At 42.7% G+C, this 18,626-nt stretch overlaps 1 protein-coding gene across 1 annotated transcript in view; it reads left to right on the top strand.

Moving 5' to 3' along the window:
• The window catches only part of mst1rb (macrophage stimulating 1 receptor b), a 263,381-nt gene that overhangs the window by 182,251 nt on the left and 62,504 nt on the right, over positions 1 to 18,626 (top strand). The window contains exons 9-11 of the mRNA XM_073072657.1: positions 2,208 to 2,344; positions 8,406 to 8,576; positions 15,144 to 15,237. Coding sequence (XP_072928758.1) covers positions 2,208 to 2,344; positions 8,406 to 8,576; positions 15,144 to 15,237 — 402 coding nt within the window. The remainder of the gene's footprint in view (positions 1 to 2,207; positions 2,345 to 8,405; positions 8,577 to 15,143; positions 15,238 to 18,626) is intronic.

Below are 18,626 nucleotides of genomic sequence, written 5' to 3'. Positions count from 1 at the left end.
GCAAGAATGACGATTCAGCTTACAGAGAGGAGGTGCAGCGGCTAACAGACTGGTACAGAGCCAACAAACTGTCTCTGAATGTGAACAAAACAAAAGAGATGGTTGTTGACTTAAGGAGAGCACGGAGCAACCACTCCCCGCTGAACATTGACGGCTCCTCCATTGAGATTGTTAACAGCACCAAATTTCTTGGTGTTCACCTGATGGAGAATCTCACCTGATCCCTCAACACCAGTTCCATAGCCAAGAAAGCCCAGCCGCGTCTCTACTTTCTGGGAAGGCTGAGAAAAGGCCATCTCCCACCCCCTCCATCCTCACCACATTCTACAGAGGTTGTATCGAGAGCATCCTGAGCAGCTGCATCACTGCCTGGTTTGGGAATTGCACCATCTTGGATCACAAGACTCCGCAGCAGATAGTGATGTCAGCTGAGAAGATCATCGGGGTCTCTCTTCCCGCTATTACAGACATTTACACCACATGCTGCATCCGCAAAGCAAACAGTATTATGAAGGCCCCCACACACCCCTCACACAAACTCTTCTCCCTCATGCCATCTGGGAAAAGGTACAGAAGCATTTGGTCTCTCATGACCAGACTGTGCAACAGTTTCTTCCCTCAAGCCATCAGACTCCTCAATACTCAGAGTCTAGACTGACATCTACATCATTTATCATTATATTGTAATTTGTCCTCTATTGTGCTTATTGTCTTGTTTATTAATTATTGCAGTGCCCTGCACTGTTTTGTGCACTTTATGTAGTCCTGTGCAGGTCTGTAGTCTAGTGCAGTTTTTATGTTGTTTTACGTAGTCTAGTGTAGCCTTGTGCTGTCTCACATAGTCTAGTGTAGTATTGTGTTGTTTCATGTAACACCAGGGTCCAGGAAGAACATTGTTTTGTTTTTACTGTGTACTGTATCAGCAGTTTGTGTTGGCGCGTGGCCAAGTGGTTAAGGTGTTTCTCTAGTTATCTGAAGGTCGCTAGTTTGAGCCTTGGCTGAGGCTGCGTGTGTATCTTTGAGCAAGGCACTTAACCACACGCTGCTCTGCGACAACACCAGTGCCAAGCTGCGACAACCCTTTGCTTGGACAACATTGGTGGCATGGAGAGGGGAGACTTGCAGCTTGGGCAACTGCCGGTCTTCCTTGAAAAAAACCTTGCCCAGGCTTGCGCCCTGGAAACTTTCCGAGGTGCAAATCCATGGTCTATCGAGACTAACAGAGGCCTACTACTACTACTACCAGCAGTTTATGGTAGAAATGACAATAAACTTGACTTGACTAGACTAAATGGAGATCTGCTTTTGGAGACCTGTGTGCAGTCAAGGTGTTTCAATTGATTTTACTGAAAAAAGCACCTATATCTGGAAGGTCCAGCTGCTGGTGGGTCAGTATCCTGGTGAAGCAGGACTAAATGCTATGAAGTAGACTAAATGCTATGGTTGGCTGTCATCATCAAAAACATACCACCCCTACCGTGAAGCATGGTGGTGGCCGTATCATGCTGTGAAGGCTTCAGAACGTAGAGGGTAAAATTAATGCAGCAAAATATAGGGAATTTCTGGAAGAAAACTTGATGCAGTCTGCAAGAGAACTGACTTGGGAGAAGATTTGTTTCCCAGCAAGATGATGACCAGAAAGCCAAAGCTACACAGGAATGGCTTAAAAACAACAAAGTTAATGTCTAGGAATGGCCATGTCAGTGTCCAGACCTCAATCCAATTGAGAATTTGTGGTTGGACTTGAAAAGGACTGTTTACTCATGATCTCCACGTGACCTGACAGAGCTTGAACAGTTTTGTAATATGAAGAATGGGGAAAAATTGCAGTGTCCAGATGTGCAAAGCTGATAGAGTCCTATCCACACAGACTTAGTGCTGTAATTGCTGCCAAAAGTGCATCTACTAAATGCTGACTGAAGGGAGTGAATACTTATGCAATCTATTATGTTGTGTTTTATATTTGTAATTAATTTCAATTATTTTGTAGAGATCTGTTTTCACTTTGACTCAAAAGAGTCTTTTTCCGTTGATCAGTGTCAAAAAAGCTAAATTAAATCCACTGTGATACAATGTTGTAAAACAGTATGACCCTCTGAGACAGTATGCCCTTATTATGCCAATGGTTGGACTATGAATATTGGAATGGATGTGTTATTTCTAAAGATGTTAGAAGCATCTCTGAATCTTTGTAATAATTCCCTTAGGAACCTGTTATAACTGAAGTGGTACCAACATATGGCCCCCTGGCTGGTGGGACTTTGATTACGTTGTTGGGGCAACATCTGACAGCCGGCAATACCCAGAATGTGACCATTGGAGGGAAGGAGTGCTCAATACAGAGGTGAGGTGTTCAGAATCCAGAATAGCTATAGAGAGTGGGGTTTTGCAAGCCTTCGATCTTATTGTTTGGTTTCAAACATCAATGTTTAAAGGCACTGATGACTGCCTTGGGTTTGCATGAGATCCTTAATCCTGGACAAAGTGCAAAATCAGAGTAAGGTTTAATATCACTAGCATACGCAGTAAAATTTGTTGTTTTGCGGCATCAGTACAGTGCAACGCATACAGTAATTATAAAGAAAACTATATACTGTATATATAAGTAAGTAGCGGAAAAAGAAAGGAAAATGGTAAAATAGTGCAGATGGGGTCATTGTCCATTCAGAAATCTAATGGCAAAGGGGAAGAAACTGATCTTGAAACACTGAATGTTTGTCTTCAGACTCCTGTATCACCTCCTTGACGGTAGTAAGAAGAGGGTGTGTCCTGGGTAATGGGATTTCTTAATGATGGATGCCGCATTTTTGAGACATCGCCTTTTGAAGATGCTCTTGACACTGGGGAGACTAGTGCCCATGGTAGAGCTGGCTGAGTTTACAACCCTTTGCAATTTTTTCCAGTCCTGTACAGTGGCCCCTCCATACCTGACAGTGATGTAAAAAAAGGTATACATTTGGACTGCAGCTTTGCAGTTCACAAGTCCTCGCTGTGAAGGAGATTGATCAGCAGCCTACCATCCCAAAGTTTTCTGGCTCCTTTGGTCATTTAAAGACAGTGATTTGGTGAGGGTGAACAAGAGAACACAGAGTCTGTGAACTGAGAGAAGTCCACAGAGCTACATGAGCCTATTCTTTCATGCTGGTAGGTTGGATCTGATACGGTACCATTGATTTTTTTCACTCTGCCTTGGTTCCATATGCCCTAATATCACTGCCTGAATCTTTTTAAGTGCATGTGCCCAAATTGGCAACGATTTTAAAACATTATCTCATGTGCCATGTTAGTTTGAGCAGAGATGATCATTCATTAATGAATTAGTAACAATAATTATGGACTTTTTTAAAAGGAACAAGGCTGAGCCCTGGTGTTTTTCTATGGATATTCATTGTTTTACTGTTAATAGAAATACCGTATAACAAAGACATCAAAATAAGTGAAGCATTTTAGAAAACCTATTCAATAATTCTTAATATTAATCTTTTAAAAAGACAATAGAAAAATTACATCATGTCTATATAGTATTGTTATTGTAACATCATTGAAGACTCCACCCACCCTGCTGATGGACTGTTTGTCCCACTCCCATCAGGGAGGAGGCTATGTAGCATTTATGTCAGGACAGACTCAAAACAGTTAAAACACAAAAATACAACTGCAGATGCTGTGGATCATTTGCCCTCACCCGCATCTCCTCCACTTCCTGCACTTCAGCCCTTAACCCATCCTCCCGTCACCACAACAGGGACAGGGTTCCCCTTGTCCTCACCTACCACCCCACCAGCCTCCGGATCCAGCATATTATCCTCCGCAACTTCCGCCACCTTCAACAGGACCCCACCACCAAGCACATCTTTCATTCCCTACACCCTCAGCTTTTCGCGGGGATCGTTCCCTCCACGACTACCTGGTCCACACATCCCTCCCCATAGATCTCCCACCTGGCACTTATCCCTGCAAGCACAAATGCTACACCTGTCCCCACACCTCCCCCCTTACCACCATTCTGGGCCCCAGACTGTCCTTCCAGGTGAGACAACACTTCACCTGCAAGTCTGCTGGAGTCGTCTATTGCATCCGGTGCTCCCAGTGCGGCCTCCTCTACATCGGTGAGACCCGACGCAGATTGGGGGACTGCTTCGTCCGACACAATAGACAGGACCTCCCGGTTGCCACCCACTTCAACTCTGCCTCTCATTCCCATCTAGATATGTCAATACATGGCCTCCTCTACTGCCATGATAAGGCCAAACTCAGGTTGGAGGAGCAACACCTCATCTACCGTCTGAGTAGCCTCCAGCATGGTGGTATGAACATTGAATTCTCCAATTTCCGGTAATTCCCTCCCCCTCCCCCTTCCTCTTTCCCAGGTCCCTCTCTGCCTCTCTCCCCTTTCAACTTTCTGCTTCTTTATCTCTACAGTTCTTTCATGCTTATCCCCTCCCCCTCCCCCTTTATCTTTCCTCTGATTGGTTTTCCACCTGGCACCTCTAGGCCCTACTCCCTCCCCTATCTCTATTACTGGGCTTCGGCCCTCTCTTCCCCCCAATTCCTGATGAAGGGTCTCGGCCTGAAACGTTGGCTACTCTTTTCTCACGGATGCTGCCTGACCTGCTGAGTTCTTCCAGCGTTGTGTACGTATTCTTCAAAACAGTTAATTTACCCAAGCAGTAAGGCTGATCAACACCTCTACCCTTTAACTCCACCTTTACTTTATTATATCCCATCAGTCACCTTACGTACAGACTAGCGTCACATCATGGACATACAATCAATCTCTGTACAGGTAGGCCCCGAGTTACGGACAACTCATACTTACAAACTGAGGAAGGAGAATGCCGTCAGCCAGTTTAATTCGGATCGCGATGCCGTCCACCATTTTAAGTTGTTGCCGTTGACACTGTGTTGAGTGTTTAACTTCGTATTTGGCTTAAATTTTTCTAAGTAAGATTCACCCTGATCCTGCCCCCCCCCCCCCCGCCCGTTCCAGTCGGCTGGTGGCGCAGTCAGATCAGCACCGGGCTGGAGAACAGAGGTTCCTGAGTTTGATCCAGTGACAGACCACTCCCGTGCCAGGTTGATATCGAGTTCGCAACTTGACCTCGTAAAAAAAAAAAACACTGTCACCTCCAGTTTAAATTCCCACGTGGAATATTGTGGAGGATCGAATACCCAAACCCAGCACAGCCTCCACTTGTCCCATTTAACCTGTCTCAGTGTGGTGGAGTTTAGGACCCGGGGAATTCAGTGCTGTAGCCCTTAGGACACAGCGGACCTTGGGATCCGGCGGAGGTCGGGACCCACCACCCGCAGTGTTTCTGTTCCATTGACGGGAAGCGATCGCGATTGAAAATAAAGTGGAAATAATAAAGCATTTGGAAAGAGATGAAACACCATCGGTCATTGGAAAAGCGTTAGGCTACAGTCGGTCAATGATCGGAACAATTTTAAAGGATAATGGATAAAGTGAGAATAATGGAGCATGTGAAATGCCCTGCCCCAATGAAAGCTACAATTATTACTAAGCAACACAGTGGTTTAATTATTGGAATACGTACATTTTATATGCATAGAAAGGTAAAATGTATACTATATACTAAGACAAACTTTTGACTGACGCTAAATAACACCGGATGTACTTGTTCTGACTTACGTACAAATCCGACTTAAAGATGGACTCAGGAACGGAACTTGTGCGTAAATTGGGGACTGCCTGTATATGTAATAGAAACAGAAATGTAGAAAACCTACAGCACAATACAGGCCCTTCGGCCCACAAAGTTGTGCCGAACATGTCTCTACCTCAGAAATTACTAGGCTTACCTATAGCCCTCTATTTTTCTAAGCTCCATGTACCTATCCAAAAGTCTCTTAAAAGACCCTATCGTATCCGCCTCCACCACCATTGCCGGCACCCCATTCCACTCAGTCACCACTCTGAGTAATAAACTTACCCCTGACATCTCTGTACCTACTCTCCAGCACCTTAAACCTGTGTCCTCTTGTGGCAACCATTTCAGCCCTGGGGAAAAAGCCTCTGACTATCCACACGATCAATGCCTCTCATCATCTTATACACCTCTATCAGGTCACCTCTCATCCTCCGTTGCTCCAAGGAGAAAAGGCCAAGTTCACTCAACCTATTCTCATAAGGCATGCTCCCCAATCCAGGCAACATCCTCGTAAATCTCCTCTATGGCTTCCACATCCTTCCTGTAGTGAGGTGACCAGAACTGAAAACAGTACTCCAAGTGGGGTCTGACCAGGGTCCTATATAGCTGCAACATTACCTCTCGGCTCCTAAATTCAATTCCACGATTGATGAAGGCCAGTACACCATATGCCTTCTTAACCACAGAGTCAACCTGCACAGCTGCTTTGAGTGTCCTATGGACTCGGACCCCAAGATCCTTCTGATCCTCCACACTGCCAGGAGTCTTACCATTAATACTAAATATTCTTGCATCATATTTGACCTACCAAAATGAACCAATTTGGTACTTTATCTTTTGTGTTTTTCTTTGGTGCTGCATACGATCCGGAGTAATGTAACAATTATTTTGTTCTCCTTACACTTGTGTATAGGAAATCGCATAAAACAATTTTTAATCTTGTATATATAACATAAGAAATGTAATGTGAAATTGTAAGGTTTGGTCCATATTCAAAAAATATTAAGGAGAGGAAATAAACACTTTTCTTGCTGTACCAATGATGACAAATATTCTATATCTGACTTGCATTTGACATGTGGCACTAGGTTCATCAGTAAATCTACTCCTATAAATAGACAACCAAGTTCATCAGTGAAAACAATGACTCACATGAATATTGCCTTTGCAAGATTTTTCAGGCAGTTAAATGTTTCAGGAATGGAATTGAAGACCTCATTGCTTGGATATTCATGCATTGAGTTATGAAAAATCATTTACTGCTTCATTTGGCAGTATGTATCTTTTTATTGTGGGTGGTTTTGAAGAGGGGTGGGACAATGTGCCATATGCCAACAGAATGTTTAGTCTACACCATGCCTGATTTCAGTTGACCCCCAACATCAGCAGCCATTCCAGTAGAACGAATTCCAGAAACTAAATTGCTAGCGGTCCTTTAATTGCTGAAGCCAAGGCCCTGATTTTCCTGAATTTCATGATGTGTTGAATATTTCCTTCTCCATAATGTAAGAATAGAGGGCTTAAGAAGGAGGAACTAGCTATTCTGCTGCTTTTGCCTTATGCATCATTCAATAACATCCAAGATTCACCACCCTGTAGGTGAAGAAATTTCTTCCAGTCTCTGTCTTCAATGGCTACAACTTTCTTTGAAATAGTGGCCTCCTTATTCTGGGAGAACTAGTCAGAGGAAACATCTCTCAGTGTCTAGCCTTAAGGAGTTTGTACACTTCAATGACATTACATTTAATTTTTCTTTAAAAAATAGGCTTATACCTTTAAATCTCTTCCTGTACAGCACACTGGCATTAAAGAGTGAATTATCACATGAACATTTAAACATACCGTGAAATGCATTATGTACTGTGACCATCGCAGTCCAAGAGTAGTGGCAGGAGCAGCCCACAAGTGTCACTGTACATCTGGTGCATACATAGCATGCCAACAAATAACTAACCCAAACCCGTACATCTTTGGGATGTGGGAGCACCCAGAGGAAATGCACATGGTCACGGGGAGAACGTACAGACTGATATGTGTATTGAACCCCGATGGCTGATGCTATAAAGCATTATGCTAACCAGTACATTATGGGGCCATATTATGGGATCAGTCTGGTTGACCTTTGTTGAACTCCCTCTATCACAAATATATCTGTCTTTTAGAGAGACCAGACATGTACACTGTGGTCCCCAGAGTTCTGTACGCTAGGAGAAAGATATCTATGCATGTTCTCAAAGTGTCTTCCACAAAATGCGAGCATTGCATTTCTTTTTCTAAATGGTTGCTGAGCCATTGAACAACTTGTGAACAAGTACACCTTACCACTCTGATAAAAAGATTTTCTGTCTTTTGTTCTTGCTGAGGTATATTGGGTACCATGTGGCATAGCAATTTGTGCAACACTATTACAGCTCAGTGCTTCTGAGTTTGGAGTTCAGTCCGGGTGTCCTCTGAAAGGAGTTTGTATGTCCTCTCCATGGAATACATGGGTTTTCTTCCAATGTTCCAGCTTCCTCCCCTGTCCAAAGACATACCAGTTTGTAGGTTAATTGGTCGTTGTAAATTGTTCAATGATTAGGTTAGGGTTAAATCGGGGTTTGCTGGTGAGGCTCAAGGCCTGTTCCATACTGTGTTTCTTGTTCTTGCTAAGGTGCATTATAACTGAGCAGATTTTATAAGCAACATATATTGCTATGGTTTCCATGTTGTGTTTTGTACTTATTTCAATCTTAGGCAAAATGATGCTTCTATCAAATGCATAACTCCACAAATGAAGACGTTGATGGAGGAGTTTCCTGTAGTGATGATGGACTCAGCAAATATACCAGTGAAGGGCAATTTCAAGTTCCAGTACCGGAAGAATCCTGTCATCCATGACATGTCCCCACAATGCAGCATCATCAGGTGAGACAACATCATTTAACCACACCTTCTCCAGATGACTAGATTGAGTAGTGAGGCAGGAACTCTCTGTTCTAATTGGAGTCATAAAGCAGCAGTGAAATACTATCAGAATCAGTATCAGATTTAATATCAGCAGCATATGTCATGTAATTTGTTGTTTTGCAACAGCACTGCATTGCTGTACATAATAACAAAAACTAGAAATTACAATAAGTATATATTAAAAAAAATTAAATTAAGTAGGTAGTGCAAGAAGAGAGAAAAAATACTGAGGTAGTGTTCATGGGTTTATTGTCCATTCAGAAATCTAATGGCAGAGGGGAAGAAGCTGTTCCTGAAATGTTGAGTGTGTGTCTTCAACTCCTGTACCTCCATTTCTCATTGCTACCCCCTTGATGGTAGCAATAAGGAATGGCATATCCTGGGTGGTGAGGATCCTTAATAATGGATGCTGTCTTTTTGAGGTATCACCTTTTCAAGATCATGCCGATGATGGAGCTGGCTGAGTTCACAACCTTTGCAGATTTTTCTGACCCTGTGAAGTGGCTCCTCCATCCAGCTGGTGATTCAACCGGTTGGACTCAGATTCACACAGTACAGTATGCACACACACAACAGTCCAGTATGTACACACACAACAGTACAGTGCACACACACACAATAGTACAATATACACACACAATACAGTGTACACACAGTCCAATATGCATACACACAACAGTACAGTATACTCGCACAATAGTACAATATACTCACAATAGTACAGTGTACATACAACAGTCCAGTATGCACACACAATAGTACAGTATACTCACACAATAGCACAATATACTCAATAGTACATTGTACACACAACAGTCCAGTATACTCACAATAGTACAGTATACTCACAATAGTACAGTATACTCACAATAGTACAGTGTACACAATAGTACAGTGTACACACAATAGTACAGTGTACACACAATAGTACAGTGTACACACAATAGAACAGTGTACACACAACAGTACAGTATACTCACAATAGTACAGTATACACACAAAATACAGTATGCTCACAATAGTACAGTATACACACACACAACAGTGCAGTATACTCACACAATAGAACAGTGTACACACAACAGTCCAGTATACTCACACAATAGTACAATATACACACACAATACAGTATACTCACAATAGTACAGTATACACACAACAGTCCAGTATGCACACATAACAGTCTAGTATACTCACAGTAGTACAATACACACACACAACAGTACAGTATACATGCACAATAGTACAGAACAGTACAGAAAAGTATAGTATATACACAACAGTACAGTATGCCCACACTGTACAGTATACACAACAGTACAGTGCAGTACAGAACAGTACAGCAACACACAACAGTAGAGTGTACACAGAACAGTACAGTGCAGTACACAACAGTACAGTATACACACACAACAGAACAGTGCAGTAAAGAACAGTATAGTACACACACAACAGTAGAGTATACACAGTCACAACAGTACAGTGCATACAGAACAGTAGAGTATGCACACATTACAGTATACACACAACAGTACAGTATGCACACATACAACAATACACAGACAACAGTCCAGAATGCACACACACAACAGTACAGTATACTCACACAATAGTACAATATACACACAATAGTCCGGTATGCATATGCACAACAGTACAGTATGCTCACACAATAGTACAGTATACACACACCAGTACAGTATACATACAGCAATACACACAACAGTACAGAATTCACACACAACAGTACAGTATGCACACAGTACAGAATTAACACAACAGTACAGTGCAGTACAGAACAGTACAGCAACACACAACAGTAGAGTGTACACAGAACAGTACAGTGCAGTACACAACAGTACAGTATACACACACAACAGAACAGTGCAGTAAAGAACAGTATAGTAACACACACAACAGTAGAGTATACACAGTCACAACAGTACAGTGCATACAGAACAGTAGAGTATGCACACACAGTACAGTATACACACAACAGTACAGTACATACACACTATAAATTATAAAAATGCATGTAAAAATACAGTACTGACCAAAATAATTAGGCACTTATACAGTCTATAGCTAGAGTGCCTAAAACCTTTGCACAGAACTGTAGTAATTTTATGTATTGTCCTTTACTGGTACCACAGAAAATAATTTTATGACATACGTGCGTGATGATAAATTTGATCCTGATATGTGTCTCTGTTGAGGATTGAGACTGGGAAGAGGTCATGGAGAGAGGAATCTGGTTGGGAAAGGGAAGGCAGAGGGAGGCATCAAGGAGGCATTCTGTATTGATTAATAAATCAATTGTTTAGAATTAAAGACCTTGCCTGCTGTCTCAGGGCTGGTTGTGTCTGCTCTTTGCCCCGGCACTCCTCCTCTGCCCCCACGCGTCCCGTGATGCTGCACCTTCACCCTCGCCATTCCCAACATCTGGCGGGAGGCCAGATTTAAAAACTCGCTCTCTATTCCACATTGTCAAATGTACTGTACAGAGGTCTGAAACACCCTAGCTATGTACGCTGTACGTGTCAACAACTTTTGCACAGCACCGTGTGTGAGCTGAGGGACAACTCATGGCTGCACAAGAACAGGCACAAGAGCAATAGGAGCAGAGCTCTATCACACCAGACAAGACCCAGGTGCTGACTGTGAAAGTAATATGCTGAGACTGTAGTAGTAGGATGCAAGATGCAGGCAGGGACGAGGTACACTGAACGGCACAACCAAGTTGCTGGAATTGTGTACAGGAACACCTGCGCTGAGTATGGATTGGACACCCCCCAGACCAAATGGGAAACACCCGAGAAGGTAGTGGAGAATAACAGAACTAAGATCCTGTGGGGCTTCCAAATACAGACTGACAGGCAGGTACGGGCCAACCAACCAGACATAGTAATACTGGACAAGGAACAGAATAAAGCAATAGTAATAGACAGTAATAGACAATCCCAAATGCCGATACCATCAGGAAGAAAGAATATGAAAAGCTGGAGAAACACCAGAGTTTGAAGAGCTGATAGAAAGTATGTGGAAGGTTAATGCCAGAGTAATCCCAGTGGTGATAGGAGCACTTGGAGCTGTGACACCTGGACTGGGATGAGCATAAGGATAGCATGGCCATGAGAGACTGGTGTAGGGGGCAGGGTTTCAGGTTCCTGGATCATTGGGGCCTCATCTAGGGGAGGTACGGCCTGTACAAAAAGGACGGGTTACACCTGAATCCAAAGGGGTCCAAATTCCTAGCAGGCAGGTTTCATAGAGCTGTCTGGGGGGCGGGGGGGGGGGGGGTTTTAAGCTAATTTGGCAGAGGTATGGGAACCAGAGTGATAGGGCTGAGGAAGGGGAAAACAGAACTAAATCAAAGATAGCATGCAACGGAGATGATAAAAGGACAGATAGGAGATGAGTCATAATCACTGTCAGTGGGATGAGTTACAGGGCAATAGAGGCATGGTGCAGTTAAGACAGAAAGAAACAAATGCTGGACTGAAAATGTTATATTTGAATGCATGCAGCATAAGAAATAAAATGGACAATCCTGAAATTCAGCTACAGTTTGGCAAGTATGACGTTGTGGCCATCTCTGAAACTTGGCTAAAGGATGGCTGCCATTGGAAGCTGAATGTCCAAGGATATACAGTGTATCGGAAAGATAGGTTAGTAGGCAGAGGGGGTGGTGTGGCCCTGTGTATAAGAAATAATATTAAATCATTAGAAAGGGATGACATAGGATCAGAAGGTGTAAAGTCTCTATGGGTTGAGTTAAGAAATGACAAGTGTAAAAGGATACTAACGGCAGTTGTATACAGGCCTCCAAACAGCAGCCGGGATGTGGATTACAAATTACAGCAGGAGATAGAAAAGGCATGTCAGAAGGGCAATGTCATGATATTTGTTGGGGATTTTAACATGAAAGTGGATTGGGAAAACCAGGCCAATACTGGACCTCGAGAGAGAATTTGTAGAATGTCTAAGCTTCTTCGAACAGCTTGTTGTTGAGCCTGCTAGGGGATCAGCTGTACTGGATTGGGTGCTGTGCAATGATCCGGAGGTGATAAGAGAACTTAAGGTTAAGGAGCCCTTGGGGAACAATGATCACAATATGATCGAGTTCACTTTAAAATTTGAGAAGGAAAAACTAAATTCCAATGTGTCAGTATTTCAGTGGAATAAAGGAAATTACAATGGCATGAGAGGAGGAATGGCCAAGATTGACTGGAAAGGGACACTAGCAGAAAGGACAACAGAGCTGCAATGGCTGGAGTTTCTGTGAAAAATGAGGGAAGTGCAAGTCTGATATATTCCAAATAAGAAGACATTTTCGAATGGAAGAAGGACACTACCGTGGCTGACAAATGAAGTCAGAGCCAAAGTAAAAGCAAGAGAGAAAGCATACAGGAAGCCAAAGCAAGTGGGAAGATAGAGGATTGGGAAGCTTTTAAAAACTTACATAAGGAAACTAAGAAAGTCATTAGGAAGGAAAATATGAATTATGAAAGGAAGCTGGTGACTAATATCAAAGAAGATAGTAAAAGCTTTTTTAAGTATATAAAAGGTAAAAGAGAGTTGAGGGTAGATATGGGACCAATAGAAAATGGCGCTGGAGATATTGTAATGAGAGATGCAGAGATGGCAGAGGAACTGAAAGCGTATTTTGCATCACTCCTCACAGTAGAAGACACCTGTAGTATACCGGACATTTAAGAGTGTCAGGGAAGTGAAGTATGTGCAGTGAAAATTACGATCGAGAAGGTGCTCAGGAAGCTTAATGGTCTGAGGGTGGATAAATCTCCCTCAGGTTCTGAAGGAAGTAGCTGGAGAGATTGCGGAGGCATTAACAATGATCTTTCAAGAATCGATAGATTCTGGCATTGTACCGGATGACCGGAAAATGTTATTCTGCTATCTAAGAAGGGTGAGAGACAGCAGAAAGGAAACTATAGACCTGTTAGCCTGACATCAGTGGTTGGGAAGTTGTTGGAATCGATTGTTAGGGATGAGATTACAGAGGACCTGCAGGCACATGACAAGATAGGCCAAAGCCAGCATGGTTTCCTGAAAGGAAATTCCTGCCTGACTAACCTAATTCTTGAGGAAATTACAAGCAGGGTAGATGAAGGAGATGCAGATGACGTGGTGTACATGGATTTTCAGAAGGCCTTTGACAAGGTACCGCACATGAGGCTGCTGAGCAAGCTAAGAGCCCATGGAATTACAAGGGAGTTACTAGCATGGGTGGAGCATCGGCTGTTCAGCAGAAGACAGAGAGTAGGAATAAAGGGATCCTGTTCTGGCTGGCTGCTGGTTACCAGTGGAGTTCCACGGGGGCTGATGTTGGGACTGCTGCATTTTACAGTGTACTTCAATGATTTGGACTATGGGATTAATAGGTTTATGGCTAAATTTGTCAATGATACAAAGATAGGTGGAGGAGAGGGTAGTGTTGAGGAAACAGAGAGCCTGCAGAGAGACTTAGATAGTTTAGGGGAATTGGCAAAGAAGTGGCAAATAAAATACAATGTTGAAAAGTGTATGGTCATGCACTTTGGTGGAAGAAATAAACGGGCAGACCATTATTTAGATGGGGAAAGAATTCAAAATGCAGAGATGCAAAGGGACTTGGGATTCCTCATGCAGGATACCAAAAAGGTTAACCTCCAAGTTGAGTTGGTAGTGAAGAATTTAAGTGCAATGTTGGCATTCATTTTTAGAGGTATAGAATATAAGGGCAGGGATGTGATGTTGAGGCTCTATAAGGCACTCGTGAGACCACGCTTGGAGTATTGTGTGCAGTTTTGGGCTCCTTATTTTAGAAAGGATATACTGACATTGGAGAGGGTTCAGAGAAGATTCACAAGAATGATTCCAGGAATGAAAGGGTTATTGTATGAGGAATGTCTGGCAGCTCTTGGGCTGTATTCCCTGGAGTTCAGGAGAATGAAGGAGATCTCATAGAAACATTCTGAATGTTACAAGACTTGAACAGATTAGATATGGCAAAATTATTTCCCATGGTAGGGAGCCATGGTAGGAAAAGAGGGCATGACTTAAGGATTGAAGGACGTCCATTTAGAAGAGAGATGCGGAGAAATTACTTTAGTCGGAAAGTGATAAATCTGTGGAATTTGTTGCCATGAGCAGTTGTGGAGGCCAAGTCATTGGGTGCACTTAAGGCAGAGATAGATAGGTTCTTGATTAGCCAGGGCATCAAAGGGTATGGGGAGAAGGTAGGGGAGTGGGGAAGACTGGAAGAATTGGATCAGCCCACGATTGAATGGTGGGGCAGTCGATGGGCCAAATGGCCTACTTCCACTCCCATATCTTATGGTCTAATGGTTCATTGTCCATTCAGAAATTTGATGGCGGAAGGGTAGAATAGTTCCTAAAATATTGAGTGTTATAATAGATAAGTGACTGAAATAACTTGACTATGCATTCTAGTGTGTGTGCGTGCGTGCATTAATAGTATAAGCACACTTACACTCCACAGCAATAACTGTTGCTTTTCCACAGGGGCCTCAATGTCACAATATATGGAACCAATCTGAATTCCGTGTATCAGCCAAAGCTTGTATTTACTGATGAAAATGGAAACAAGTTTGAAAAGGTAGGTAAATGAAGTTGTAAATATTTTGTTTTTATTTCTTGTTCTGAACTTCCCTGTTCTCAAGCTTTTCCCTGCAAAGCATTGATGAAAAACAAAACTATGAATTCCCTGTTGTCAATATGAAAAGACCTTTCTGAATAACCAGTTATGTCTGTGAGATAATTGTAAATCCAGGAAGGAACAATTTTGAGCATTCATCCCAGTATTTGCCTGGAATCTGGTTAATGCACCTGAGATTATACTTAGACACCCTTGATTGTTTAAAAAAAAAATAAGAACTAAAAATATTTCCAAAGTCTTTATGATCCACAAAACAGTGACAGGTGAGAAGCAAAGCACAAATCTCTGGCAGCTCTGGACATCAAGTGAATTTTCGGATCACATTTTAACAACCGGAAGAAGATGTCGACAGCAAACAAAGCTACTACCATGGGCGGCATTCTCCAGATGGTCCATGAAACTTTCTCTTTCACTTCTTTTATGTCTTTTTCTTTTAAATATGATTCTGATACTACTGTAGCCTGTGAACTACTGTTTGAAGGTGTATTTTCGGTGCAATTGAGCAATCTGATGCTTTGCTGTCTCCAAGACGTTTCGATGAAGGGAGGGCAAAAAGTTCGGAGATGGAGCACTGATCGAATCCATTTTGCTGATTGTGCTCGCTGCTCCTGAGGGAAGGTCCCTGCATTCAAGTGGTTTCCCTCTGCCTCAATGCTGTTGGAGGATGGTACTGAAGTTCTGGCTCCTCATTTTGATGATTAGACTTGTTCCTGGTTGCTCCTTTTCTGTTGCTACTTCGCTGTTTTGGCCGACTTTCAATTGGGGCAGCGTACAGATAATAAACTTTGAACTGAAATGAATATGGATTTTTTTGGTTTTATTTTCTGTGCTTTTGCTCATTCTTTCTTGTTGCACTTGCACGATTTGTTTTCTGTGCAAGGCAGGGGGTTGATGTTCTTGTTGCCGTTTGCGCAATTTGTTTTCTGTGTGTGGCAGGCTTGATGACTTTCTTCAAATAGTTCTGTGGTTTTCTTAGTTTTGTGGCTGTCTGTGGAGAAGATGAACCTCAGGGCTGTATACTGCATGCATACTTTGACAATGAATGTACTTCGAACATTTGTATAGCCAGAATTGTATGGATTACTAGGTGCCACGATAGTGTAGCATTTAGCATAACACTATTACAATGCTAGCAACTGGGGTTGAATTCCCAAGGAGCTTGTACATTCTGCCTGTGGCCATGTGGGTTTCCTCTGGGTGCTCTGGTTTCCAAAGATGTACGAGTTAGTTGGGTCATTGGTCACGTGGGTGTAATTGGGCAGTGTGGGCTCGTTGGGCCAGAGAGCCCCGTGACTGTGCTGTATCTCTAAATGAGTAAATAAGAAAATAAATAAAACAGATTTCAAAAGAATTTTGCTTTCATGCATTCAAATCTGCTTTCTAAGGGACAAATGAACTTAGTAATGAGAATGATAGGAAAAGGAGACAGTCAGTGTACGTTAGTTTGAGTCTATTCACTGTTAAGTGTTCAAAACTCAAAGTACATTTATTGTCGAAGTATGTATATGAAATAAACCCCTGAGTTTCATCACCAGTGCCATCTTGCAGGACTGACTATTATTTTAAAATTGGTGGAGTTTCTTCCTTCTTTAGAAGCTGTGCTGCACAATAGGCAATTGCAACATTGATGAACTGCTTCAGGATGAGTGTCCGCTGTCACAGTAATAGGGTAGGGAAGGAGGGAAGCAACCAGAGGGACACACTGATAGCAACTCTCATATCCAAGAATGACAAGGCCTCTGGGACCACCGACAGATTCACTTTCTCACACTCTCCTGACTTGAAAATGAATCATTATTCAAATACCATTGTTGAGCTTAAATCCCTCTGAAATGGGACTATTTATTTATTTGTTTATTTTTAGGATACAGTGCGAAATCAGCCCTTTGAGCCGTGCTGCCCAGCAACCCCCCACTCAAACTTAGCCTAATCATTGGACAATTTACAATGATCAATTAGCCTACTAACCAGTACGTCTTTGGACCATGGGAGAAAACCAGTCACGGGGAGAACATACAAACTCCTTACCGATTATGTCAAAACTGAACCCCAAGCTGTAATAACATTGCACTAACCCTTTTGCTGCCATGGCACCCAAATGGATGTAGTTTTACTTAGCAACTGCGGCTGTACCTTTACGTGAATGACCAGAACTCATTACTGTGGAATAAGCTACCAGCAGAAGTTGTGGATGTGGGCTTGAATTCAACATTTCAGAGAAATTTGGATGGGTACATTGATGGGAAAGATAGGGAGAGGTGTGATCTGGGTGCAAGGCAGTTTCATTCTGACTCCTTTTTCTCTCCAGATCTGAGGAAGTGCCTTGGTCTGCAACCTCAACTATTCTCTTTTCCATAGAGGCTGCCTGGCCTGCTGAGTTCCTCCAGCATTTAGCGTGTGTGGCTTGAATTTCCAGCATCTTCAGATTTTCTCTTGTTTCGGCAGCTTGTTTGACCTGTTGCTGTGCTGTAACTCTATGACAATCAGACCCACTCAGGAGACATGGAAAGTAGTTCTTGAATCTCCTGAGAACCATATAACCATATAACAATTACAGCACGGAAACAGGCCATCTCAGCCCTTCTAGTCCGTGCCGAACGCTTACTCTCACCTAGTCCCACTGACCTGCATTCAGCCCCTAACCCTCCATTCCTTTCCTGTCCATTTCCTGCCTCTACCACTTCTACTGGAAGCTCGTTCCACACAGCTACCACTCTCTGAGTAAAGAAATTCCCCCTTGTGTTACCCCTAAACTTTTGCCCCCTAACTCTCAACTCATCTTCTTGTTTGAATCTCCCCTACTCTCAATGGAAAAAGCCTATCCACGTCAACTCTATCTATCCCCCTCATAACTTTAAAATACCTGTATCAAGCCCCCCCTCAACCTTCTATGCTCCAATGAATAAAGACCTAACTTGTTCAACCTTTCTCTGAACTTAGGTGCTGAAACCCAGGTAACATTCTAGTAAATCTTCTCTGTACTCTCTCTATTTTGTTGACATCTTTCCTATAATTCGGTGACCAGAACTGTACACAGTACTCCAAATTTGGCCTCACCAATGCCTTGTACAATTTTAACATTACATCCCAACTTCTATACTCAATGCTCTGATTTATAAAGGCCAGCATACCAAAAGCTTTCTTCACCACCCTATCCACATGAGATTCCACCTTCAGGGAACTATGCACCATTATTCCTAGATCACTCTGTTTTACTGCATTCTTCAATGCCCTACCATTTACCATGTATGTCCTATTTGGATTATTCCTACCAAAATGTAGCACCTCACATTTATCAGCATTAAACTCCATCCAGCATCTTTCAGCCC

Source organism: Hemitrygon akajei, chromosome 19, assembly GCF_048418815.1.
Source record: "Hemitrygon akajei chromosome 19, sHemAka1.3, whole genome shotgun sequence".
In the NCBI taxonomy this organism is placed as follows: domain Eukaryota; kingdom Metazoa; phylum Chordata; class Chondrichthyes; order Myliobatiformes; family Dasyatidae; genus Hemitrygon; species Hemitrygon akajei.
Note: the sequence above shows the minus strand (reverse complement) of the source record. Positions and strands in the feature narration are given on the sequence as shown.